Below are 25,617 nucleotides of genomic sequence, written 5' to 3'. Positions count from 1 at the left end.
AATTCTCATATTGTTCATGGATAACTTGAACTTTGCACCAAATGCTGATAACTGCCGGATTTTGGTTATTCGTTGGACCGACTAAAAGCAACCATCGTATACACACAAGGAGAGCTCATTTATTTCTATTAATAACGTTTTGATTCGAAAGTGACATAATTTGCTGTCTAAAAAGAGGACAAGTGCCGAAGGATGGAATATAACTTTACTGAAACTCAAACTGCATTTTGTTCGTAGCGCATTTACGTACATTCTGCAGTCCCACGTTTTCCTATGTACAAGCACGTACTTGTTGCGCTTAGCCAAGCAGGGCCAATTTAAAAAAGAACAAAGAGCTGATTGGCGTCATTTGGATTAAAAAAAAATCACAAGATGACAAACGCTCACAACACAAACTGTCACATACGACTTTCTCTTTGTTACTTGTGAAAACTCTTGTAAAAAATCTAGACTTCATTGGATAAATTGTTGTTTTTTTACAAGAGGACAAAAGTCATTTTTGCATCTCGTTCAGCTTGTCCTTGTGAAAAGAAAACCTTTCATGTAAGCACAGGTGCTGCGTTTGAGTTCACCACATAAAAGAAAAAACTTGCTGGGTTGACTATCAAACACTTCTTTCTGTACGTTTACAATATATAGACTTGTCTTTTCTTCTCAACACTTTGGTTTAGTTTGGAACAAACTATGGTAAACATTGTGATACAAAAACGATGACAATAAAGCCCCCAATGAGCATGACCTTTGCTGTACAGCATTTACAGGGCAGGCAGGCGGGCGGCCAATCGGTTGGTGCGTATCCTCATTGCCGTTTGGGGCTACGTTCATTTTCGGCAATGATCTCTTCTGAAGTGAGCATAGTTACTTGTTGCCACGCCGACCTCGGCCTGTCAGTCGTTGGAAAATGACTAAATTGGGCAGATGTCTGCAGGCATGGCAGTGCGTGCGTGGCCCGTTTGACGCAGACTGCAGAGACATTTAATGGCCCAAGCACAGCCGCTACGGTTTCTTGTGTTCGGATGTTGGCGACAATTGCTTTAAAACGCAGGCCAGCACATCCGTGAAGGTGTTTTTCTTTTTCTGGGCTCGAGAAAGGAGTCTGTGCAACAGCACACGTGCAAAAGGGGGGCTGGGCTGCTCGCTGATGCCGGCCGACACGTCCGTTTCAAACTTAAACTGGCCATTCGAGAAAGAAAAAGAATGCGATAGCTGCCTTGCCAACCAATGCCCAGACGTTACATGACTAGCCTGTATCGCCGAGCGCTCTGGCATGTGCCTGCCTTTAGATGGCGGCCATCTTGTCCTGCGGACTGCCACCGTTGTTGTTCTTGTCATGGCCACCTGGCGATGCGTGCGCATCGCTCACCCTGTCGCCAGCCTTGTTGAGGGCGGACGAGTCTCGGTCGGCTGGCAGCTGGTGGGCGGGGCCTGGGGAGGCTAACTGAGGCGGACCGGCGGCAGGGGTGGACCGCGAGGGCCGGTAGGACGCCGTCAGCTCGGCCAGCCGCTCCGGCGTGGGAGGCCACTTGGCAAAGCCCGCCGCATTCTGAAGGAAAAGCACCGCTGTGCCGTGGACTGCCCGGTAGTACATCTCCTCCCTGTACACACACGCATGTACTTAAACTTAATTCAGATGAGCCAGCCTCTCCCATGGGAAAGTTGGGCCCAGTGTTGATTTGAACGATTTCTTTCATACGGTTTCTTAGCTAAGCGCTTGTCCGAAACGGTGGCTTTGTCCCCGTCAGAACCCCCATTAAGAGTCTGCGGCATTTGACTGCACGTTTGAAATAGCCTTCCCTCAGGCCTGCTAGTACGAGTCGAGCTTTGCTTTAGCCAGTGAGGGAAACCCCAGAGCCGCATTGGGCCACCACCGTGTGCGGACCTTCCGAAATAGACAGATTGTTGCTTTTTGCGAGGGCGGCTTGAGCGATGCCAATTTTGGAGGAACTGCCACAATTCTGATCATTGGGAGCACAACATTGCTCTGACAGGTTCATTTATCAAACATATGTAGCAACTTCTTTTTTGGTGCCTTGATGCTTAGACCACCCTAATGAATTAGGGTGACGTTCTTTCCGTATCTGTCGCTGCCAAATGGCAAGTTCCCTCTGAGCAACGCGTGCAATTTGAGCGGTCCTGGTCGACCTGGTGATCAAGGCGGGGCATTTTCAGGTTCATTCCCCCACGGAGGCAGCACTACCCTAACCGCGTGTTTGGATTTCTTTTCTTTTTCTCAGTCAAATTTTAGCGTGCTTCCCGGTAATCGGTTGGCTCAGACAGTGCTGGCCTTTCTCAGCAGTCAGCCCAGCCGGAGCGCTCGAGGCCTTTGCTCGCGCCATCGTAGCATTCCGCTTGGGCCGAAAACCAAAAAAGCCCTTTCGTGGGGAAATTTTTGGATTTCCAACGACGGGTTAGGCGGCAGCATGCAAAGTTGTTTGGAAGAATGGTGAGCAATGGATTGCGTTTGGCACCTCTTGCAGATGTGCTGTGTTCCGGAGCGGTACTCGTGTTCGTAGGCAGGCACGCTCATCTGGTGGCGCAGGAACCGGCTGGCTTCCATGCGGCCCAGAGCCGGTGTCACAGGGTCTCGCCACTCGGGGACGAAGACGATGAAAGACAGCGGCTCGCCGGACTGCTCCAGAAGGTCCTGGGTGGGTGACACGCACACGGCCGGCCACGTCAGCGAGCTTTTCATGCCCCCACCCCCCTTGATTGAGCGTGCCATCAAATGGTATGCTAATGCTCATTTCTCAAACATAACGAGGCTACATTTCCAACACTGGCCGGCCCGACGTCGACTGTAACCAACGGGTTGCGAAATAATGTCTTTTCATCTCAAGTATGACATTTCATGTATGTTACAAATTGACAACGACGGGCTCGTCAGTCCGTCCGTACGTCATCATGCCATCGCCTGGGTCAATGAGAACGGACTTAGCGCTCCGTCACCCGTAGGTGCAACGCAAGCAATACGTTGCAAAATGAACAAAACAGGCCTCAAAAGACATGGTCCCAGAGAGTTTTTATTCCACCAACACGGCGACGTGCACATTTGCTTGTGCTACGCCCTCCTGGGCCCAGCCAGACTGAAATGATGATGGCACCATGACTGATATGCCCCATTGCAAATGTATATCTGAAAACCTCCTCTCAAAACTGAGAATCATGTGGGCTTCGCAAGTGGATACATCCCAAAAGAAGAAACAAGGAAATGGCTGAAAATAGAGCAAGGGGTTAAAAAAAAAAAAAAGAAATCATACCCAATGTCGGTTGCTGCATTTAAAAAAAATTGTGTCTTCTGCAGACAGTATTTTGCAGGATAGATGTTTCTCAGCGCAACAGCATTTGGCAACGTTCTTGCCACTCCCGACACAGACGCCCTTCTGCCATTTGTGCTTTTTCTGAGCTGCAGGCTCACATAAATTTTTTCTGAGCTGCAGGCTCGCATAAATTGTCTTTACACCCACATATCCCCCCCCCCCCAAGAAAAGGGAAAAAAAATCTATCATGAATTTAACTACAAATGGAAGGGAGTGTAAGTTTCATCAGGACAAGAAAATCTGTCAGAATTTGGACGCCTCAGGCCTATTTTGGCGTTTCGGGTGCCCACGCAGCCGCTTGCTGGCTTCAATGTTTGCTACTCCAAATCACCTCAAAGTGTGCCACCATGGCATCCATCAGCTCTTCGCAGAATGGCGGGTTGGCTTCAAACGAGCCGCTGACGGGACGGAAGGACAGGAACGGCCTGCGAAGGCACACGCAATTACTAAACACATGAGCGCACATGAGCGGCCGCAAGCGCCTCACCCTCGGGATCCAAAGTAGCCATCGGTGTCGGGGAAGGCGGAGCAGAACTGCTTGTAGTAGCAGTTAAGCGGCGAGGCGAAACACTCAAAAGAAACAGCAAAGTGGCGATTCAAAGCTTCAAACACAGACACTGGCAGCGCCCCCTGCAGGCCGGCGCCATCGTTGGCGCTGCTGCCAAACATCACCTGCACACGCGGACACGCAGCAAGCGGGCGTCATCCTTGCGCACGTGGGATTGGAAACGCCGGCGAGTTTGATTGGCGCGCGGCTGACCTGGTATCGCTTGAGCAGGCACCAAACCCTCGACAGGAACTTCTCGAAGCGAGAGTCGTCGATGCAGCTGTACCTGTACAGCAGCTCCTACGCACACACGCACACCAGCGGCGTATTAGGGCTGAGAGTAGCCTCGATCGATTTATCTGTCAATTAACCAATGAAACAGAGGGTGAAAAAAAACAACCAGGTGATTTCATTTCCATCCCTTCATTGCAAAACACAACACGATTGCAAATGCACAGACAGATGAGCATTGAGTGACCGAGTTAGCACTTTTGTCTGTAATGTGTCGAAAACATGGATTACTTGGCAAAGTAGCGGAAGTTTCTGTGTCCTATAATAAGGTGGGCGCTCTATCAGAAAACCTTCATTGCTGAGAGGCACTCAGCCAAGGTGAAGTCCAACAATCGACGGCACGAGACGAGCGCTCGACAAATTTGCTATTCGATTAGTTGCCGAGTAAGGGCGTGACTTTAGGGTGAGTGGTTTTGGTCACTCTTCCTAAAGTACTTTTGCCAAGGGTGCGCGCAGCTTCGAGTACCGACCAGCTTGCTGAAGTGTCCCCTGTTGACTTTGACCATCTCCCCTCGGAATCGCAGGCAGGCCACGTCATTCTCAAAGTGAAGCTCCACACGCGGGAGTGACGGCGACGGCTGCGCCAAACGCAACGGGTAACAGTACACCAGACGGGACGATGCTGGCAGCGGGGGGGGGGACGAGGAGGACGCGGACGCATCTGAACACGCAACACAAAGATTTTTGCAGCAGACATTAGCCCTTGGCCACTTTACACCATTCCCAACAATTGGACTCGTGTACTGAGTACCTGCGGGCGGGTCTTGCAGCAGGCTGAGGTGCGTGTGTCGAAGGCGCCTGCAGTAGTCAGACGACAACTGATAGATCTTGGCGCAGATCCCCTCCACCGAGTCTTTGGCCACAGCCGTTACGTGAGGACCGCACTGCTGTCGGAGGTGCTCCAGACGGTCCTACGCCAACGAGGCCAGGGCACTCTTCAGCAAGCGCGTGCGTGTGATGGCATTGAAGCCACATTTGCGACATGCAGAGTAGTTCCCTTTGCTCCCCCTCGCGCCCATTCAGACCTCAAACGCCTTGAGGTCTCGAGCATGATAGCCCCAACGTTTTACTAGTGCCAAGCTCGGCTAGCGTCATCGCTTGTTTTGTCCAAAGGCAAAGCAAGAGGAAGGAAGAGGGGAAATGGCCGGCTGTCACTTTCAGCAGAGCCACAAAAGGCGCAAAGCGTTCTGAAGCCACACGTGGCCACTGACCAATAGTGGCGAAAGGTACATTGTCGCATTGGAGTTTCTGCTTGATGCCGGCAAATGCAGAAGAAGACAGAGCGAGGATGAGAGCAGAAAAGCAGAGAGGGAGCTTAAGAAAGAGAGAGAAGGACAAAAGCACACACACACACACACACACACACACACACACACACACACACACACACACACACACACACACACACACACACACACACACACACACACACACACACACACACACACACACACACACACACACACACACACACACACACACACACACACACACACACACACACACACACACACACACACACACACACACACCACACACACACACACACACACACACACACACACACACACACACACACACACACACACACACACACACACACACACCACACACACACACACACACACACACACACACACACACACACACACACACACACACACACACACACACACACACACACACACACACACACACACACACACACACACACACACACACACACACACACACACACACACACACACACACACCACACACACACACACACACACACACACACACACACACACACACACACACACACACACACACACACACACACACACACACACACACACACACACACACACACACACACACACACACACACACACACACACACACACACACACACACACACACACACACACACACACACACACACACACACACACACACACACACACACACACACACACACACACACACACACACACACACACACACACACACACACACACACACACACACACACACACACACACACACACACACACACACACACACACACACACACACACACACACACACACACACACACACACACACACACACACACACACACACACACACCACACACACACACACACACACACACACACACACACACACACACACACACACACACACACACACACACACACACACACACACACACACACACACACACACACACACACACACACACACACACACACACACGTGGGCAGCCGTACCATGTAGTCCTCCTTGCTGGCTGAGTGGTCCCTGCGCAACCAGCTCATGGTGTCTTCGGCGTTCCACTTGACCACCTTCCTGCTCTCCGGGCTGGCATTCCTGCAACAGAAAGTGTCAGCGGCAAGGCGGCCAAAGGGTGGAAGTCGGAAACGTCACGTGCCTGGAGTCGATCATCTTCTTGGCCGCTTCGGCATACTTGAAGAGAAGCTTGCGGGCCTCCTCCTTGTATTTGATGCGAGACAGCCTGCCGGACACCACAAAGGGTCATTTCGGGACGTCGGTCATTTCGGTCACCAACGGCGGCGCTCGCAACCTGATGGGGATGTCGTTCATGACCTCTCGGAACATGGACGGCGAGATGACAGGCTCGCAGTCGCTGGGCAACATAGGGTCCCAACCTTTGTCCAGCACTTTCCTCTCCAACAGCCAGCGGTTGAATGACTCCCGAGGTGGGTCGATGCCTGGCGCCGGCGCACGCGCAAGTCAAAGGCCAGAGCCACACCGGACGACCGATTCGGCGTCCTTGGCCTAAGTCACTCGGCGCTCCGTTCGAGACGCGCAAGACTTAATAACGTCCCGCGCCACAGCAAGCTTGACTTTCATTTGCACTTTTTGCATTGCAAAGGAACTTTGGCTAAAACTTTGCATTTCTTGTAGTGCAAAAAAAATTTGTTAAGGCTGCCACCAATCATGACTTTCATCATCACTTTATCTTTCCAAGACTTTGATTGCACTGGCTCCTCCTTCGCCCAATGGCAGAACTTTTCTCCGCGGGCATTTGCTGAAGAGGGCCATGTCTTGCATTTGCAATGTTCTTACATGGAAGGACACAAAATAAAAGCAAGCCGAGCTAGGAAGAGGAATTCGCGAGGCTTCCCTTTCCAAATTGGTCTGGAACATATGTGGGAAAATTGTTAGCCCTTCCCAAAAAATAATAGATACGACTTTCAGCCTTGCTTTCATGGCAAAACGGAAAAATGCCAAGTTTTTCCACGAGGTCTGGAAATGAAGCAGTGCCGATTCGTCCGCCAATCAACAAGTTGCGACTTTGACGTCTATATCCCTTTGTGGAGCGGGATGCCGTGTTTGTGTGTGCGTGCGCACCTTCTCTCTGGTGACAGAGCTCATGGTAGTGTTGTCTGAGTTTGGTGACCAGCTGAGCTCTCTGCAGCTCGATCTCGGGATGGGGGGGCAGGTGCTGGGCGGGGGGTTGCTCTCTGATGACGGCGTTGGTCTGGATGTCCAGATCCCAGTAGATGCTGGGGCAGCACACACACATGCACGACATAACCAAGTGAAGCCCTACGTTGCTTGCACTGCAAAAAACGACAAGGCAATGATGCACGTGATACTCGTGCCAGTAAATTTTCCTCCGTCAATTAAAGTGGCTAAATGCGTTGTACGCGTGAAATGGCGTCGTGGAGAAAGTGGCCACCATGCCGGCCAAAGTCGGTTGATGTTGGTGGCAGCACACAAGCGGTGCATACAAATCGGGTCCGGCCACTCAAAGAAGAGGATGGCTATCGGCACGCCAAAATCTTCTGCCGGCCATCCCCAGTGTAAAACGCACGAGGGGGTGCGACGCGCTATCCGGGTGTCCGGGCACGTCGGCGGTGGGATGTTGAGGTCGACAGTAACGCACAAAGCGGTTGTGATCCCCGGCGCCACATGTCAGGAGGAAACCCAAATGCCCCACAAACCTCGGCTTGACTGAGGCTGAGCGCTCACCCGCGCTTTGCACACTGTTTTGGCTTCAACTTGGTGAGGGCCCGTTTGAATTGAGCCTTTGCGCAATACGGCGGAATTGAGGACGGACGGCTCTCAACCTCCGAGAATATTTGCCTGACTTTTGACGAGTCAAACCTCCGCCGCATTTTAATTGATTCTACTTTGAGAGCTAAGTATTTTATTTATTGCTCTAAGTGCAATGCTTATTTTCATCCTCTGCAATGTTGTTTAGAAACACCTTTGTTATAGTATCATTCTTTGCATTTTTTTAATATATTTTGGCGTAAGTCAAATAAAAGGTTTTCGGAAACTGATACGAGATTAGTATTTCTTCCCTGTTTTATCCTTATTCTCAGGCCCCTTGATCGTGCGACGGTGCTCGGAGTACAAACCATGTAGTTTTGGGGTTCCGCTCATCGTGCAAAGATTGAGGAGCGCTGCCCGACAGTAACCGCGGCTTGCCGCCCAACATTATGACTTACGCGGTCGGCTTGTAGATCGCAGGGGTGGGGCTCGGCGTGCCGGGGGCCACAGCCGCCGTGCCTCGTTTGTCATCAGGTGCAGCGCTCCAGGGCTTTGCACCGGCCACGCTGGGCGAGATGGGCGTAGTGGGCTCGGCCTGAATGGGACGGGACACACGGGTCATGAGAGAGGACTCCCATTGTCTCCAACAAAAGTCCCCGCTGAGCTTACCTTGGCCCGTTTCAGGCTGTTGGGCCCGGCCGCCTGCTCCTCAGAGCTGCGCCTCTTCCTCTGGCCGTTGCCAAGGTTACCGTCTGCGCCCTCTGCCGGAGCGGCGTTCAGGCCTAAAGGATCCGACTGCACGCAGACAGACACATGCACACATATATAGCAGCGAACAACAGGTTGATTATCAAGGAATACAAAATGATGGGGGACTGACACCTTTCTGTGTCAAACAAGAGCGACGATCATACTAGCCCTTTGCAAAAGAATCGTCGTCATCATCTGGACTTTGGCAGATTAAAGGCCAAAATAAGACGCTTTTTCGAGACACGGTAATGGGATATTGCGGCGAATCCACCCATTTTCAGCCGCACTCGACCCAAACCACCTTTAACTCCCATCATATGACTCGATACATGTCACGGATGAAACGCGGAGGTTGACTAGAAGAGAGACACTGACATGCAAGCGTTACCCGTTTCCTATCTTGTCAGTGGATTAAAGACTAGAATATTAGGGTTATAAAGGCGGAATGAGTCAACGTCATCCAATTTGGGTTTGTAATTTTTGGACTCGCCTAAAATGGGCCGCCGTTCAGTTCGGACCCTGGTGTCGATGACTGTTGGCAGGTCGAAAGATTTTCAGGTAGGGGTGTGCACTATTTGCCACGGCCGGGCTTATTGACCACTTACAATGACGTCATGCTGGCCCAACACCGGCACCTCCCACAGGCTTTGGTTGGTGAATCTGTTGAAGTAGTACGGACGGTTCTCCCGCCGAGACCAGCACTTGGACCAGCCCGCCTGGATCAGCTCATCTGCAGGGAGAGGCCCGGCAGACGGGCAAGACACTCAGGACAGGGGCGCGAAACGGACAGAGGTACAGACAAGCGAGACAGACACAGAGACAGCAGCGAGAGTGATCCGCATGATGGTGAGAGAGATGGCGTGCACCTGGCAGTTCGGGTGGCTTGGCGGCGGCCGAAGGCGAGAGAGGCAGGACGTGCGAGGCAGCAGAGGCACCGGGAGAATGCACCATGGCGCCCTCCCCCTTCAGCGATGCCCGGCTCTCGTTGGACATCTCGGCTGTTCGTCCGTCACAAGCGCATCGGTTGACCTGACGCCGCACCAAAGACAACACCGTCAAACCGATCCCGATAACAAAACACAATGAGGGTGGGCGATATAGCAAAAATATCATAGCAGCATTTTTTCTAAATAAAATTCCAATCACGATTTTATGGCAATTCTCCTTCCTTACATGTGTTTTTTTAGACGAATTTGTACATTTGTGACAATTTCCCCCATGTGGAACACATCAAACACATCTTTAGTAAGAGAAGAAGTCAGTGCCTCCCCCCGGTCGGCTTGCCTTTGTTCAATGACAGTATTACGACGGGTTGTTTTAGCTTGGAGCTAGCGTCCACCAGGACTCTGGCTGACTTGCATTAGGTTCTTTTGGAGACCGTCTCCGCAAGTATATAAACAGGCTGGTAGTGCAAGCACCCGGCGCCTAGTTGTAGTCTCTGCTTACAACATTGGTTTGCACCTCGTCCGGTGGGTAAAAGCCAAATCAAACTCACACCTATGGGCAATTTGGAGTGCTCAATCAGCCTACCAAGCATGTTTTTGGAATGTGAGAAGAAACCAGAAAACCCGGAGAAAACCCACCCAGGCACAGGGAGAACATGCAAACTCCACACAGGGAGGTGGAATTGAACCCACAATCTCTGAACTGTGAGGTGGACATGCAGTGCTCCACCGTGCCGCCTACGGAAGGACTCACATCAGCCAAAAACTGATTTCAACTTGGCGTGCAGCTCTCATAATCATAAAAGCAGTGCAATACAATTCAAGGGTGGTACATTAAAATGTAACGTTCCGTTCATTTGAAACCAATTTTCTGCTTATTATCACTTCCCCCTTGCATACATTTTGCACATATAAGTACCGGTATGTATAATTTGTGGTATTTTGTGTTACCAATTTACAGCTGTGGTTTGACTTAAAGTGTTTTTCCTTAAAGCTCGTTTGGGTGACCTGGGTAAACAATGATTAGCATTTTTCTGACTTGTTACGGGCCAAACCAGAAACTGAATCAAACTATGGGTTTGCACTGCCAATTTCAAATGTCTGACTTTTGAATGAAGTTATGGACATGCAATACTTAGAGACGCTCATAATTTTAACCTAGTTGTGGGAGTCTACTTGTGTCCACGAGATGCGACCGTCCGCTGGAGTTCTCAGACTGTGCACACGTCAAGGACGTCCAACTAACACTGTTGCATCAGCGTGAGTATTTTCTTTTCTTTTTTTTAACACGTGTAGTATATAAAGGCATTTTGCAGGCTCGCGTTCATATCAAAAGGACGTCTTGAATGTCAGGGCTATTCAAGGCAAAAGAGAAAAGCGCCATAACCCGCCACCCGAGCATCAGGCAACAGCAACGCCGTCCTTCGATCACCTCAGTTCGGAACCATCGCAACACAACCGCACCGCTGTGGAGACCCCGGAATTCGGTTAAAAGGCCAAGTGAAAAGGTTTGCTCAATTGTTGTTTTGCTTGCACAGAAATGAGCGCCATTGTCACACGCATGCGCAGTGCAGCTTTCATCGCCAAACAAGGAGGAGGAGAACGACGAGAAGGAGGAAGCTAGCCAGAAGTGAACGGCGAAAGGCAGGGAAGGGGGAGGACAAAACGCGCAGGAAACCGTCCTGATGTTTGATTCGCCGCCCGCCCGGCTGACGAGCGGAACGCGCGCGGCTCGGACTCAGCAATAGTATCGGGCCGGTTGGCTGCCATCTTGTCCGTCGGGAGACGCTGCCGTTTGGGCGCCGCTTGTGCTCAGACAAGATGGCGGACACGCCCCTGCCACAGCGTCTCGCGTACTGCGCACCGTTTTGAACCTTTCGTGGCGACAGGGCCCCCGTGCGAGCATTTTGTGCGGCTCAATTCAAAGCCGGAAGGTTCCAACGCGTTCGGGTAGCGTCGGGGCAGCTCTGCGAGCCATCTGGCCTTACCTGGACTCTTTGAACGGCTACGAGTCGCGGGCTCTGTCTGTCGATTTGGGCTCCTCCGCTCCCTCCCCGCCTGCTCAGACATCTTTACAGGGGAGAGAAAAGCGCGACTACGCATGCGCGCCCATCGACACGCTTCCCGTTCTGGTCTGTCACGCCCCGGACGCCATGTCGAAGAGGTCGACGACGCCCCCCCCCCCCCCCCCACCCGCCTCAGATCGCGCAGGAGGTCACAGTTGCACATATCGAGAAATACAATCAGACACAAATTAAATATCGTGGGGTATTTCTATCGAAACTATCTACGAAAACTGCAAGAGCAAAAAAATAATTCACAGAACAAGTGTTTCAATAAATGACGCCTTTCGTAGCATTCTTGGTGTTTTGTATGTTAAATTGACATAAAAAAATTGGTAAAACATTCCATAATATTCCACTTGAACATATTGAGCAATACACTCAGACACAAATTAAACAAAACATGATGGGGCCTTTCAATCAAAACTGAAGAACCGCAAGAGCAAAAAAATAATTCATAGACCAAGTCTTTCAATAAATGACAACTCTTTTATAGCATTCTTGGTGTTAATACATATTAAAAAATTGTTATAACATTCTAACTTATTCTTCTAATGAACAATGTTTTGTTTTTTAAAAAAAAAAGACGGGATAAAACATTTACCAATAGTGATAGACTCACACCAAAAGGAAATATGGTTCAAATCGAAAGTTTTACCTGAAAAAAAAAAAACACAGTGACATCCAATATAAATTTCTTCTTCAGATCCTTTAGTTTTTGTTAAACTTTTTTATAATGTTTTATTCTCCAAATGAACAAAAATCTAATTTCATGGCAATTATATTTGTCAATCATTTGCAGGGTTTTTTCTGTTACCGTTTGCACAACCCTCTTCTTATGTTGTCAATTTGTTTTTTAATACTTTGAATCATCAATTTGTGTTGTGAGGTTGTGAGTTCCAATCCAGACTGCAGCAATGCTGTGTAGACTTTTAGTTGTTACCGGCGTGAAGAGAACAAACCTGCGCCGCGCCGTTGGTCCACGGGGACTGGGATTGTTTTTTGGCGTGATGGTGTGTCAAGCGATTGCGGACGGCGTCAGAGGTGCCTGCGGAGCACGAGGTCAACGGCGGCCTCAACGTCTTCCAGCACGTAGGTGGGCTCCAGCAAGCCGGCCTCGGCACTCATGTCCCGGTGGCCGTGCAAGAAGATGTTCTCCCGGGCGGGCGCCGGCTTGTAGACGCCCGTGCACACCTGTTCACAGCATAGACGCAAGGCGTCAAAGCACGTTTTTTTCCCGCTTGGAAACGATCGCCAAACGCACTTCAAAGCGGGCCATGTTCACACTGCAGCTGAGTTGTTTGTTTTTCTGATTCTTTCAGTTCAGCGCGAAAAGGACAATTAGAAATGTTTCCTCTTTGGTACATGGATTGATCGAAAGCTGACAATTAAAGCAGACGAGACATCGGGAATGTAAAAAGACAACAGTAACCAAGTGAATGTTGTATGGCCTTACACAAAAGCCTTCAGATGGCCGTCAGGACGCATGAGGGAGAGGCTTCACCGTCGCCACCGTTTCCTCTTGAAATTGTTCCCGACTTTCAGATTGCTCCCATGACTGGCACGTTTACATTTGGAGCAAGAATGGGGACATCGCTACGACAAGGACCTGATTCCACTCGTGCCACTTGACATCCAATTGTGGATGCTGAACTCTTGCTCAGGAAGGGGGGCTGGCAAAACAACTGTCGTTGAGAGTGCCAATGCCGGAGGGGCCTGAGCACCGTGTGTCTCGTTGAGGCTGACAGCATTACATTAGCAACTGTTTGGGGTCATCACTGCAACGGTAGCCGACGGATAGTCGAGCGGGCTCGGGGGACGGGATCCTTGGATTCCGAGCGGGTCATGTCGTCACCACCTACCAGGACAGATCGACAGCGCGCGGCAGACGCCAGCTCCCCCTCGCCGGGCTCCTCCTCGCCGGGCTCCCGGGCTGCCGTCTCAGCGGCAGCGCTATGTTGCTCAGACAGGTAGCGATTGTACAGGTTGGCACCATAAACATCCGTCATGGGGTTGTCGCTGTAAAAGAGCAGAAGAAATCCACTGGACGTCACTTAACATTTGTACAACTACCACCCAGTCAGATTTTGGCACCTAGGTCCTAACTGCGCAACATAATAGGATCATACAATATTAACATTCCGCTGACTTCATTCTAACAATTTGACAACACTGTCATCAGTGAACACCTGCCGACGGAAAGCTGAAATAGCGTTTCGATGAGTTACTTGTCTGTTGACAATGTTCCGAGCGCCACAGGCACCCGCATTTCTCCAGAGCTCAAGCTACAGAATGAACAAAGGATGCTTCAATTGGACATAGGTTTGCGCTAGTGCTCACCCGACGGCGTAGATGGTTTGGACCTTGTGGTGGCAGTTTCGGCGCATGAGCGCGTGCTCGGCGAAGCGGTAGGTAAGCAGGCTGGGCTTCCCCAGCAGCGCCCGGTAGCTCAGCTCTCGTCCCGTCAACTTCTTGTACGCCGACTCCAAGCACAGCAGGAACATGCCGTGGCCAAAACTGCCACACGCACGCCACACGCACCCTTGTCATCACAGGGACTCTCATTTGCCAAACAGCACAGCTTCTGGACATACAAGCGAGAGCAAAGCAGCTTCTCCCTGGTCTCTGCTGTGCCCTGCTGAGGTTAAGCCTCAAAGAAACAGGTCTGGGGAATTCATCCTCACACGTCAAACAATGCACCGGCCGTTGTGGACAGCGTGATTGAGGTCGATTGTCGGAGCAGTTTCAACTCATAACTCAAGGCAGGCACCACTGTAGTCGTTCAAGAGTTTCTGTGGGGCTCTTGTAACAATGCCATCGTGCACAACACTTTCGGTCTCATCGGTGACCGCGTGTGCAGGAGCAGCGCGCCCAATACGCGCACTATGCTGTAAGCCAGGGGTGGGCAATTCCGGTCCTCGAGGGCCGGTGTTCTGCATGTTTCCTATGTCACCCTGTTGCAACACACCTGATTCAAATGGTCAGATAATTAGCAAGGTCTGCAGAAGCTGGACAACAATCCTGATCATTTGAATCAGGTGTGTTGCAGCAGGGAGACCTATAAAACATGCAGGACACCGGCCCTCGAGGACCGGAATTGGCCACCCCTGCTGTAAGCGTTAGGCCTCGCACGACATCATTACTGATTATGTCATGTGTGTTGTAAACTAGTAGCGCTGCATGGCTTGCAGCAGCGTGTCCTGGACTCGTAGCCGCAAAGATGTTGCTGCATTTTAAATCGGGGAATGAAAAAAGAAAGAGGCGTCTTTATGACAATGAGGAAAGACAACAGCAGTCAGGTAAGCAAGGCAACTTAACCCCTCCCTTTTTATGGTTCGGCTACCCATTCCCCTTCTTCTGTGGTTAATTTCGTATGGAATGAAAATCTTGCACAATGCCGAGTTAAAATGTGCCCAGGTCTTCGATACAGTCAGTACGCAAATGCGTGGTAAACTAGGGTTTATTATTAACGTTTTACTGTTGTTTTGAAATGTACTAGTTGAGAACCACCAGCTGACTAGCATTTCGATTTCATTTAGCCTGTGCAACTTAAGTCTGTTCAATTGAATCAACGGGGGAGAGAGTGTGAGAGAGGAAAGGGTGTTTTGTTGTCAGTGTTTTGCTGTTGTTTCAAAAGTTGTAGTAGTTGAGAACCATCAGCTGACTAGCCTATTCGTTTAGCCCAGGGGTGGCCAACCCGCAGCTCGCGAGCCGTATGCGGCTCTTTGCCTGGTTTCATGCGGCTCTTTTACGTTCATATCAACGTTTGTGTTTGTGGGTTTTTTTTGTGCGTGTTGCTTCGTTTGAGTTCAATATCCCCGGTCATTTTTTATGCTATTTTATGTCTGTACGGCGACCTTGAGTGCCTTGAAAGGCACCTTATAAATAAAATGTATTATTATTACTATTATTATTAATATGGTATTTCCGTCAAACGCGTATGCGCATGAGGTGAAATCCCGCAAAGGAGGAGGGGCAAACCCATTTGAGGAAACAAATAGTGTCAATTTCACTCTCAAAATGGCAGGGAGAAAATACACAGCTAAACGAAACCAGAGTGGGAAAGTTTATATTTTTTTGTTGAACGCAATGGCAAGCCATTCTGCCTGACATGTCAGACATCAATAGCGCATTTCAAAGCTTCAAATCTTCAGCGCCACTTCAGCTCACTGCATCCTAATATCGATAAGAGCTTTCCAAAAGGGACAGAATTTCGCAAGCGCAAGTTGGACACTTTGAAAAGTCAGGCAGAAAAACAGGTACAGTTTTTCCCAAAAATTACGAAGCACTCAGACTGCCACGCTTCCATCGCATCAACTGGCTTGGAACATTGCACGGGCTAAAATGCCATTCGTTAAAAAATGCCTCAGTGACGATGTTGAAATCTTGTCTCCTGAAAACGACAAACTAAAACAAATGGTATCAGACATCCTACAAAAAGAATTGCTTCGTGTAGCAATAACGAAATACAAGCCTGATTTGAAGACGATTGTTCAAGGCAAGGAATGCACTAAGCAAAATGCATAGTAAGTGAAAAAACGCTATTGTAAATTATGTTTTTGTTTGTGGACTTTGTTGAACTGAGAGTTTGTGTGTGACAGTGCACACAATGTTCATTGTTGAAAATGACTGGCCTGTGGTCTTAGTACTGTAGGAGTCAATTTCTGTCATTATCATGTTGGTGCGTGACATGAAAATGTCAATAAATTTGGCTGAGCAGAGGTGTGTGGGGGGGGTTATGATGTGGCTCTTTGCGGTAACACAGTAAAAAATGTGGCTCTTAGTCTCTGACTGGTTGGCCACTGGGGGGGGGGGGGGGAGTGTGAGAGGGAGGAAGGGTGTGTGTCTGTGTGTCAGAGTGACTGACTGGACGCTGCAATGAGGAGCAATCCATCTGTCTCCCGATGTTTTGTTGAATAAAGTTGTATTTGTACACTCATGTAGATGCAGTTACTGAGTAGGAGGTGGAGCAACTGATTATTAAAAACCGAGTACCGTATTGGCCCGAATATAAGACGGTGTTTTTTGCATTCAAATAAGACTGAAAAAGTGAGGGTCATCTTACATTTGGGGCCTAGACATTATACCCATTCACAACGCTAGATGGCGCCAGATATCTTTAAAGCGAATGCTGAACTTAACAGGCCAAAGCGAACCCCTGTCACGAAGAATACAAATAAAAATAGCGGTAGCAGTTTGCATTATTTTATTGCAATGTTTTTCCTTTTTCAGATTTGTTTCGAGACTACAGTTAGACTTCACATTGATGGTTAATGCAGTTATTGCAATGTTGTTGTTTTAGCACAGTAGATTGGCTTATTTACATTTCAAAAACAAGAAGTCATTCATTTACAAATGTAATTGCACTTTAGTTAACATATTTAAATGTTCAGATATTAAGATGTGATGGAGAGTTTTTGCATGATTTGAATGAGGCAAAATAACATGCTTTTTCTCTCGAATATATTATAATCATTTGTTTCAGATGTACTGTAATTTTTTTCGGTATAAAAATTTAATTTAGTGTTCAAAAAGTCTCTTTTCAAACTTGAGTCTTGAAAAAGAGGAGGTCGTCTTATAATCAGGGTGGTCTTATATTCGGGCCAATACGGTAATTGTTCATTTTTTTCACATTAAACTTAATTTGGGTCAGTCAAATTTTGTCTCCCTAGTCTTCGGGGAGGGGGGCTTGACATATTTTTGCCTAGGGCCCCATGAAGGTCTAAACCAGTTCTGCGCATGTGGATTCATACTAAGTCAATGGAACAGTTGCATTTGTTTTGTTTTGTTTTGTTTTCTTTTCTTACCGCGGCGAGGGTGCCTCGGCCATCCACAGCAGGTCCATGTTGCAGGCCAGCACGGGCAGCTGGGCCGGCGACCAATCGTAAGCAGCCGACGGACGTCCGTTGGTCAGCAGCACGTCCACCAGCAGCTGAAGATTGGTCTCCCAGCGCACTGGCTCGCCAAACAGCAGCACGGCTGTCGAAAACCAAGAGGCATCAACAATAAAGCGCTAGAAGGGATCCGAGACATAAGGCGCACGTGTAGTGCTCTTACCTTCAATTTGGGGGAACTTGTGAGCAACGTTGGACTGCAACACAAAAGAACCCACTTGTCACTTCAGACAGCATTCATCGATGGGGTTGGAACCAGAAACGATTCACGGCATGCCACAGTCGACTTTTACCTCACGGAGAGCTCGATCGATTGCCACCGACGACCGAAGTCGTTGCGCACACTGCCATCGATGGCGCATCCCGTTAAAGTCTCAGAAATGTCCACAAATAATGTTTTACTATTGGAAACGTTCCTTTTGACATACTATGGGCATTTGATTTCCTGACTGCAGCGAATGCTTCAGTCAACCAATATTTCTCAGCCACGTTGTTGGCTTGCTATGGTGCGAAAGAAAACATTTTCATTGACGTTGACTGTAAGAATCCATATTTGTGGCAGCGGCTTAAGAGCTCTCTGAGAACCGGCTGCAAGACCCACGCAAAACGGCGAAATCCATCGCTGAAGCCCCGCACACAAGTCAGCGACCTTGCGTCTTTTATAGGCTATCTGTTGTTTTGGGTTTTGGTTACTTGATATATGTTGTACTCGTGTTGACTTACGTACTGTACATTATATCTACATTTTATACTTGACACATACTTTTTCGTTTGTGGTTTTGCTCACGATGGTGACGTTTGACGAATTGAATGCATTAAGGCGTGTACTTCGGTGGCGGACGTACGTCTGCTCTGGGCATCCTGCTGTGGTCGACCATGTCCAGCAGAGGGTACTGTTCTCGGAGCTGCTCCATGCTCACCACCTTCTTGAAACCCATACTGACTCGCGGAGGTGAAGGGCTCGGCTACAAAGTGGTGGGCGGTGCCCGGTTCGACTGCCAGTCAAGCCGAAGAAAGGATACGAGTGCGCGATGTCCGTGATCGGTCCTTGTCCGGACACCAGCACGCACTTGTCGTGGAAATTCGTCAATGTTTGCAGAGGACTGTAGGACAAAACCACTTGGTCGGGACTAATCTGCGCACACAGGTCACAACTGGGATCCGATCGCAACACAGAAAACAGAACCCGTTCAACGCACGCACGCACGGGCATACAGACGTCTCGTCACCCACCTGCACGTCGAGCAGTGACGACAGCTGTTGCGCTTTGCGTTCGGGCCGACAACTTGATGCGTTGGTGACGAACACAACGGGTAGCAGGAAGTCGCCGCTGCAGTCGAGCAGCTTCCGGAAGGCTCGCCGTGCCGCCGGGAGGACTGAGCCGCCGCGCACAAGCACGCCATCCACGTCCAGCAGGATGCCAGCCTCACACCTAGGGGACGGCGGCAGGTGGTGCTGCTGCTGCCGGCACAACACAGGGCGACACACCCGGCTGTGCCACTCTTGTCTTTCAACCCTTTTCATCTCCCCTCACCGGCTGACTGACATATCGGTAGGCAACAATTTACACTAAATACGACTCTCAAAGCTGAAACGCAATCAAGTTACAACAGACCCATCGCGTCAGGTAGCCTTTCAAATCCTACAACTTCCTGATTACAGCAAATTAAAGGAGCACGAGGTGGAACGAGACAACAGCAAGAGCCGGCGACTCGCCTGGATCTGTCCACCATTATCGCTTAAATTCCCACCATTCATTTTCGACTATTTTCTCCTTCATCCATCACGCAGGCGCACTGACCTGCAGAGCGTCGGTGCAGCGCGCCACTGTCCTGAGCGCGTGCTGCAGGCGCGCGCACCACATGACGACAAAGACGTTAATGCCGCCCATCGTGCAGCCGCCAAACGTCTTAACGAAGTGCTGCCGTGTGACATCATCACCTGGGGGCGGGGCTACCGCACAACAGTCAATCAGAGTGCTGAGGAAATAATGTCTTAAGATGCTAGATGGGGATTTCACAGCATAGCACGTGACGCCCATTCACCGCCCTTGGCCCGATTTGCCAGTGCTGACAAAAGGTTGCTTGTGTCTGATTGACTGCTGCTGACTTGGGTTAGATCACCGCCTCACATGCGACCTGTCACATGCGCAACCCGTCACATGGGTGACCAGTCACATGCGCGACCCGTCACATGCCCCGCTGCTCATGCCGCAACCAAGCGACCTGCATGCTAGCCCAGTTGTCGGTTCCCGTTGGAAATCCCGTTAGCACGTCGGCTACTCGGGAGAGCCCCAACGTTGCCATTTTTTGTCAGCTGTGGGCATGAGAAGCCCTTTGAGATGTTTATGTGATTAAGGGCAAAAAAAGCAACTTGACTTCGATGACTGCTCAACTGTCTACTTGAGGCCCGACCGCAAAGGCGAGGTAAAGTTCGACGATACATTCTGGACGTCGCGCTCGTCTGACCATGGCTGCCATTTTGATTAATCTTGCCTTTGGGGAATCGCAATGAGGCGGCAAAGTCCAGCCGTACCGTCAGCGCTCACCGTGGATGACCAAAAATGACCTCGCCGCGGTCCACTGCTGGCACTCTGATGATGCAATTTTCACTCCACGGCAAGTGGCGACAGGACGCTCGTCTGCACTCAATCGCTTTCTGAAGAACAAATTTTATTGTGGGGAAAAATAAAAAACATTCAAATTGAGAACGTTCTGCAAATAAAGACCACCGCTATGAGACAGGCGAGTGTGGGGGAGGTGCGCATGTCACAGTCCCAGCAACGTTCTGGCTTCCTGACTTTGCTGCTGCAAAGTTTCACTGGCATACCGCTGCAGCAGCTCCATCTTCTTCCGGCAAACCAGAGCCTCCTCCACCTGTTGCACAGGCATACAATCAAGGTGAGCGCACGCACCATTTGCGCGTTTTGCTACGTGTTGCATGCGTGCACGTGCGTGTGCGTTACCTCTTTTTGCGAGGGAACGGGGACGTGTGCGAAGAAGGCCACGGCCCCCTCGCCTTCCTCCAGAGTCTCCTGGTCGTGCTCGTCGTCCTCTGGCTGGCGCACAAAGGCCCACAAAACAAACAGGCACGCGCCTGGTTATGCTTGACATAACCAGCAGGGGGCGTCATGTTTATGTTTGAGCTGCTGCGTGCGTGGAGACCTGGCGGTTGTTGACGCAATAGATGCTGGGCTCGTCGTCCTCGTTGTCTTCCGGCACTTTGTTGTCCCCTGAAGGGAGACATTGGCAATCCACCCTCCACTTGTGTATCGCCTCGGCCACGGCTACAAGCACACAAGTACACACATTCTAAGTGGGGCCGAATACATGCGTTTGGAAAAAAAACTGCCAAGTGACAGCCACCTCGCTTCTTGTGTAGGATTTCCATCGGAACCAGGACGCCGTCGTCTTCGTCTCGGTAGCCATAGTACTCAGCGTCCACGTCCTTCATCAGCTCACCGCGAGTCTTGCGTAGCTCGGGAGCAGCTGGCCGCACACGCGACACACACACCACACCCAACACATGCGCACACACACACACACACGCATGTGCGCGCAAACACACACACACACACACACACCTAAATGAGCATTTGCATTTGAGCATGTGAGCTGTACATCACATCGGGCTAGCATGGAAGTGCGAGGGCATGTACTTACGTTCTTTCTCAAAGAGTTCTCGTACTCCGGGCAGATCTCTGGCTGCCCCAAAGTATTTGTAGCCACGATTGCCAGGAACTGCCCGGCCCTCGTGATCCAGCATCCTGGGCCCAAAGCGCTGCAACACACACAGACAGACACAGAGAGAGACAGACCGACAGACACTGGCCGTGAGGTACGCTGGACAGGGGCGCCATTCAAGGGCACATGCGGCATAGGTGCCGACCTTATAGTCCGAGCCTCCCAGCTCTCGAATGCGATATTCCCAGTGCCGTTTTTCCCTTAGCAGCTTGTTGATCTCGTCGTTCAGATCTCGAATCTTGAACTCGCCCAGACCCGCTGTGTACGCACAAAAAGACAAAGACATGTCAGACAGACAGCTGGGCCGGTCCCGCTGGTGCTCGGACTGACCGTTTTGAATCTGAGCCACTTTTTTGGCAACCTCACTGATGATCTGAAAGACGCTCGCAAACAGACACGTTAGAAGCGGATGCCGTGGAGCCGGCGTTCAGTCGTGCACCAAAAGGCGAGCGGGTGCACCTACCTGTCTCCTCCACTTCTCCGCTTTGGGAAGATCGTTGCACTCGGACGCCAGGAAAGGTCGACGCTCCTGCGCGCACACACACACACACACACACACACACACACACACACACACACACACACACACACACACACACAATTATCCTTAAGGGTAAAGCCAGGTAAAGGCGCGTGGAGGTCCAGTGTATGAGATGCAACCAACCTTGACTTTTCCTCCCTCCAGCTGAGCTTGTCGGAAGCGAGCCAAGGCCGTCCTGAAACAAAGGAAAATATCAAGGCCGCGATGACACCGGCAGCAGGTTGAGCATTTGACGACGTTGCAGCGCATTTTGAAAAAGGGCACATTGACGCCTGCGGTCGTCAGCATAACCACCGACGACCTCCACCTACCTGCCTTTGACCAACTAAAGAGCATCCCGGACGGACGACCATGGTAATAAAAAAACAAAAACTGCGGTATTTGCAGAACGATTGTTGATGAGCATTAGCGCACACTTGAACCTTCCCGAGACTTCTTGACACTGCACAATTGACATGATCACATTTCTCACCGACTCTCGCTTTACTTTTACATTTTGTTCTAAGGTCTTGGTTGCCGTAGAACTCGAGCGGCTCCAACAACTGGACACATCATTTGTTTGTGTGTGTGCGTGCGTGCGCGTGCATGCCTACTCACATGGCCTTCTCAGCATTTCGAGCCTGTGTAGAGACATACAGATTTCAAATGTGTCATTAAACAACATTACAACTCCCCCGTCACAGATAACCAACAATGATCATATTTGCTCCAATTTACACCAAACGCTCAATTGTGGCCAAAGACTACAAATGATCGACACCAACATAATCTTTGGACGGTTGTGCATGCAAATAGAGCTCCACTCCTCTCGCTAAAGTAAATTTGAGCAGGTTCGAACAAATGGGTGCACTACATTTGCCAACCCACGCGTCCATCATTTTGTGACGTTTGCGACATGCATTTATGTCCCTTGTAATGTCCGAGTCTCCGTAGTTAATCGTGCAAAAGAGATAAAACGACAATTATGCAGGTCAGGTGTGACCCGCACAAGAACAACTCGTCGACAAATTCGATGAGTTAACATTGGCCGTGTGACCGAGTTGTGGCAAAGCCTAGGACAAAGTGGACGACCACGCTCGACTCATCACAATGCAAATTAATGAACAAATCAGCTACGATCAGGCTAGAAATTCAAAATCACCACTCGGACAGTCACTCGATGCTAGCAAGTTCGCTTCATTTAAACGTTTATAAGTGTAAGTTGTAAGTGTTGATGCGGTTCTTACCATAGCCGCTGTCGAATGTTCGGGCGACCTCGATGTGCTAAATCGGTAATTGTCTTCTGGGACAAAAGCCTTAGAATAACACCACAAACACGCCGACTAAAACAGGAAGTGGCGAGCGCTCAACTTCCGTATTCAGGGGCCGAGAGCCTGGGGCACAAAAGACTGCCCTCTATGGGAGGTAACGAAATGGAAAGCCTCAAAACCATGAATGAGTAAACGTGTGTGTGTGTGTGTGTGTGTGTGTGTGTGTGTGTGTGTGTGTGTGTGTGTGTGTGTGTGTGTGTGTGTGTGTGTGTGTGTGTGTGTGTGTGTGTGTGTGCGTGCGTGCGTGCGTGTGTGTGTGTGTGTGTGGCTCTTTAGCACGCCGGTCCCTAGCGGCTCCCTGGAGCTCTTGCAAAAATGCGTGAAAATGGAAAAATATGTTTTTTTTGTTTTGTTTTGTTTTTTTAAATATGGTTTTTAGATGATAATCATGACACAAACATTCTTATGCTGTAGAAAATGTATGCAGTTGTAAATATATTAAAAATACCGAATTTCAGAATGGCGAAAAATTGCGTCATAGCAAGCGACACAGCACAGGCGAGTTGTAAACAAACAGGTGTGTGTGTGAGTGACGGGCCATGTATTCAAAAGGCAAAAAGAGAAAGATTGCTGATGAGAACAGAGGGTTTAAGAAAGAATGGACTCAACTATTTGCTTTCACTGCCAATGCTGAAGGATTGCTTGAATGTTTGATTTGCAATGAGAAGTTGTCAAATATAACAAGAAGAGCAATTTGGAGCGACATTTTCAGCTAAAGCATGCTAAATTTGCTGCCGATCACCCAGTTGGAACTGAGAGGAAAGGTGCAATTTGAGGAACGAAAGAACAGTTTCAAGAAGTGGATTGCGTCTCCAAACTCTACTACTGCTGCAAGTTTTGTTGCAGCCCGGGAGATAATAAAGCGCGGAAAACCATTCACCGATGGCGAGTACATGAAGGATTCATTCGTTAAAATATCAGAGTGCCTATTTTCTGACTTCAAAAACAAAACCGAGATCATTCGGAAAATTAAAGACATGCCTCTCTCCGCAAAAACAGTGCAGGAAATGGTAATTTGAATGGCAAACAATATCACCGATCAGCAAATCAAGGACATCAATTCAGCTCCAGCTTTCTCAATTGCGTGTGACGTGACCGATATCGAACAGACAGCTCTGCTATCCAGGTACGTGAACTCTAATGGGCCGCAAGAAGATATTGATACCACTAAAAGGCCAAACACGGGGGAAGGACATCTGCGAGGCTGTGCTGCAGTGTTTAAATGACAGAGATACACACTGGTCATCTGATTTCAGTCGCTGTAGACGACGCACCGAGTATGAGAGGGTCGCAAAAGTTTGTGACTTTACGACAGAAAGCATTGGATCGAAATTTGCTTGCGTTCCATTGCATATTGCACCAAGAGGCGCTGTGTGCGTAAACATTCCCACCGGAGTGTATGAAGGTAATGAACCTTGTCATCCATATTGTGAACAAAATAATCGCAAAAGCATTAAACCGCCGCCAGTTCCGTGAATTGCTAGATGAAGTTGACAGCGAATATGCCGCTCTCCTGCTGCACAACAAAGTCCGCTGGCTATCCAGGGGCGACGTTTTGCATCGCTTTGTTGCTTTGTATTTGTAGCCTACTTAATTATTTTAATAGTAGGCATACAGCTCATGTATTGACAGTCTATGTTGCCTTATAAAATGCTTTTAGATTTTCGCGGCTCCAGACAGGTATGTTTTTTTTGGGTGAGGGTGGGGGGGGGGGTCAATATGGCTCTTTGATCATTTTGGGTTGCCGACCCCTGGGTTAGAAGCATGATTAACTGAGAATGTGACGAAAGTAAGTAAGTGCATGGAACGTAAAAAGAATAAACAAATGCATGGTATGTGGTGAGTAAATGTAAATAGTCAGGAAACATTAAGCTAATTAAATATTAATGAAATTGATAAATGCAGCATGATTACATGTTCACATCTCGGCTAACAGCTTATGTCACACCCAAAACTTCACATAATTCCGTACAAAATGACAAATTGGCAGGATGATGAATGGATGATGTGCGACAGAGGGTGAAGTGGATGGATGCAGAAGGTCGGTTGTGCAAGAATGGAGAAAAATGTTTACAGGAAGTACACTAAAACCAGCAGAGGTGCCAGAGGGAGAGCAGCAGGAGAAGCAGCCAAGAACTCGGCCAAAGGTTGAGGCCAAGGCCGAAAGACTGGAAGCAGGTGGATGGAAAATCAACAGCCCCCACCG

The 25,617-nt window shown here is 49.5% G+C and overlaps 3 protein-coding genes across 9 annotated transcripts; all 3 read right to left on the bottom strand.

The window, feature by feature from the left end:
- Positions 1-185: 185 nt before the first annotated feature.
- Positions 186-11,950, bottom strand: pcif1 (phosphorylated CTD interacting factor 1). 5 transcript variants are annotated; one of them, XM_037252524.1, is made up of 16 exons: positions 11,849-11,950; positions 9,783-9,945; positions 9,522-9,646; positions 8,836-8,961; positions 8,625-8,761; positions 7,519-7,730; positions 6,728-6,875; positions 6,575-6,658; positions 6,414-6,513; positions 4,907-5,066; positions 4,626-4,816; positions 4,078-4,164; positions 3,805-3,989; positions 3,649-3,742; positions 2,469-2,644; positions 186-1,595 (listed from the first exon to the last, which is right to left on the bottom strand). In XM_037252524.1, the coding sequence occupies exons 2-16, from the start codon at positions 9,907-9,909 to the stop codon at positions 1,280-1,282; spliced, it is 2,268 nt and encodes a 755-aa protein (XP_037108419.1). In that variant the 5' UTR covers positions 9,910-9,945; positions 11,849-11,950; the 3' UTR covers positions 186-1,279. The 5 variants fall into 5 exon arrangements, with proteins under 5 accessions (XP_037108419.1, XP_037108420.1, XP_037108421.1 ...); XM_037252525.1 differs by lacking the exon at positions 11,849-11,950 and adding an exon at positions 11,486-11,825; XM_037252526.1 differs by lacking the exon at positions 11,849-11,950 and adding an exon at positions 11,293-11,436.
- Positions 11,951-12,392: 442 nt separating this feature from the next.
- On the bottom strand, positions 12,393-20,326 carry zgc:77375 (uncharacterized protein LOC402927 homolog). Of its 3 annotated transcripts, none has more exons than XM_037252566.1 (9): positions 19,619-20,310; positions 19,051-19,278; positions 18,840-18,952; positions 18,663-18,756; positions 17,981-18,014; positions 17,731-17,902; positions 14,264-14,440; positions 13,786-13,942; positions 12,393-13,117 (listed from the first exon to the last, which is right to left on the bottom strand). In XM_037252566.1, the coding sequence occupies exons 1-9, from the start codon at positions 19,856-19,858 to the stop codon at positions 12,962-12,964; spliced, it is 1,371 nt and encodes a 456-aa protein (XP_037108461.1). In that variant the 5' UTR covers positions 19,859-20,310; the 3' UTR covers positions 12,393-12,961. The 3 variants fall into 3 exon arrangements, 2 of the variants coding, with proteins under 2 accessions (XP_037108461.1, XP_037108462.1); XM_037252567.1 differs by having other exon boundaries at positions 19,051-19,275; XR_005098054.1 differs by having other exon boundaries at positions 12,980-13,117; positions 14,264-14,507; positions 19,619-20,326.
- Positions 20,327-20,468: 142 nt separating this feature from the next.
- isy1 (ISY1 splicing factor homolog) lies at positions 20,469-23,482 on the bottom strand. Its single transcript, XM_037252614.1, has 11 exons — positions 23,328-23,482; positions 22,699-22,721; positions 22,225-22,276; positions 22,024-22,089; positions 21,891-21,933; positions 21,706-21,818; positions 21,480-21,597; positions 21,183-21,305; positions 20,982-21,103; positions 20,783-20,875; positions 20,469-20,693 (listed from the first exon to the last, which is right to left on the bottom strand). The coding sequence occupies exons 1-11, from the start codon at positions 23,328-23,330 to the stop codon at positions 20,586-20,588; spliced, it is 864 nt and encodes a 287-aa protein (XP_037108509.1). The 5' UTR covers positions 23,331-23,482; the 3' UTR covers positions 20,469-20,585.
- Between the last annotated feature and the right edge of the window lie 2,135 nt (positions 23,483-25,617).

The sequence above is a fragment of the Syngnathus acus genome, chromosome 5, assembly GCF_901709675.1.
Source record: "Syngnathus acus chromosome 5, fSynAcu1.2, whole genome shotgun sequence".
In the NCBI taxonomy this organism is placed as follows: domain Eukaryota; kingdom Metazoa; phylum Chordata; class Actinopteri; order Syngnathiformes; family Syngnathidae; genus Syngnathus; species Syngnathus acus.
This window is presented reverse-complemented; position numbering and strand designations above follow the sequence as displayed.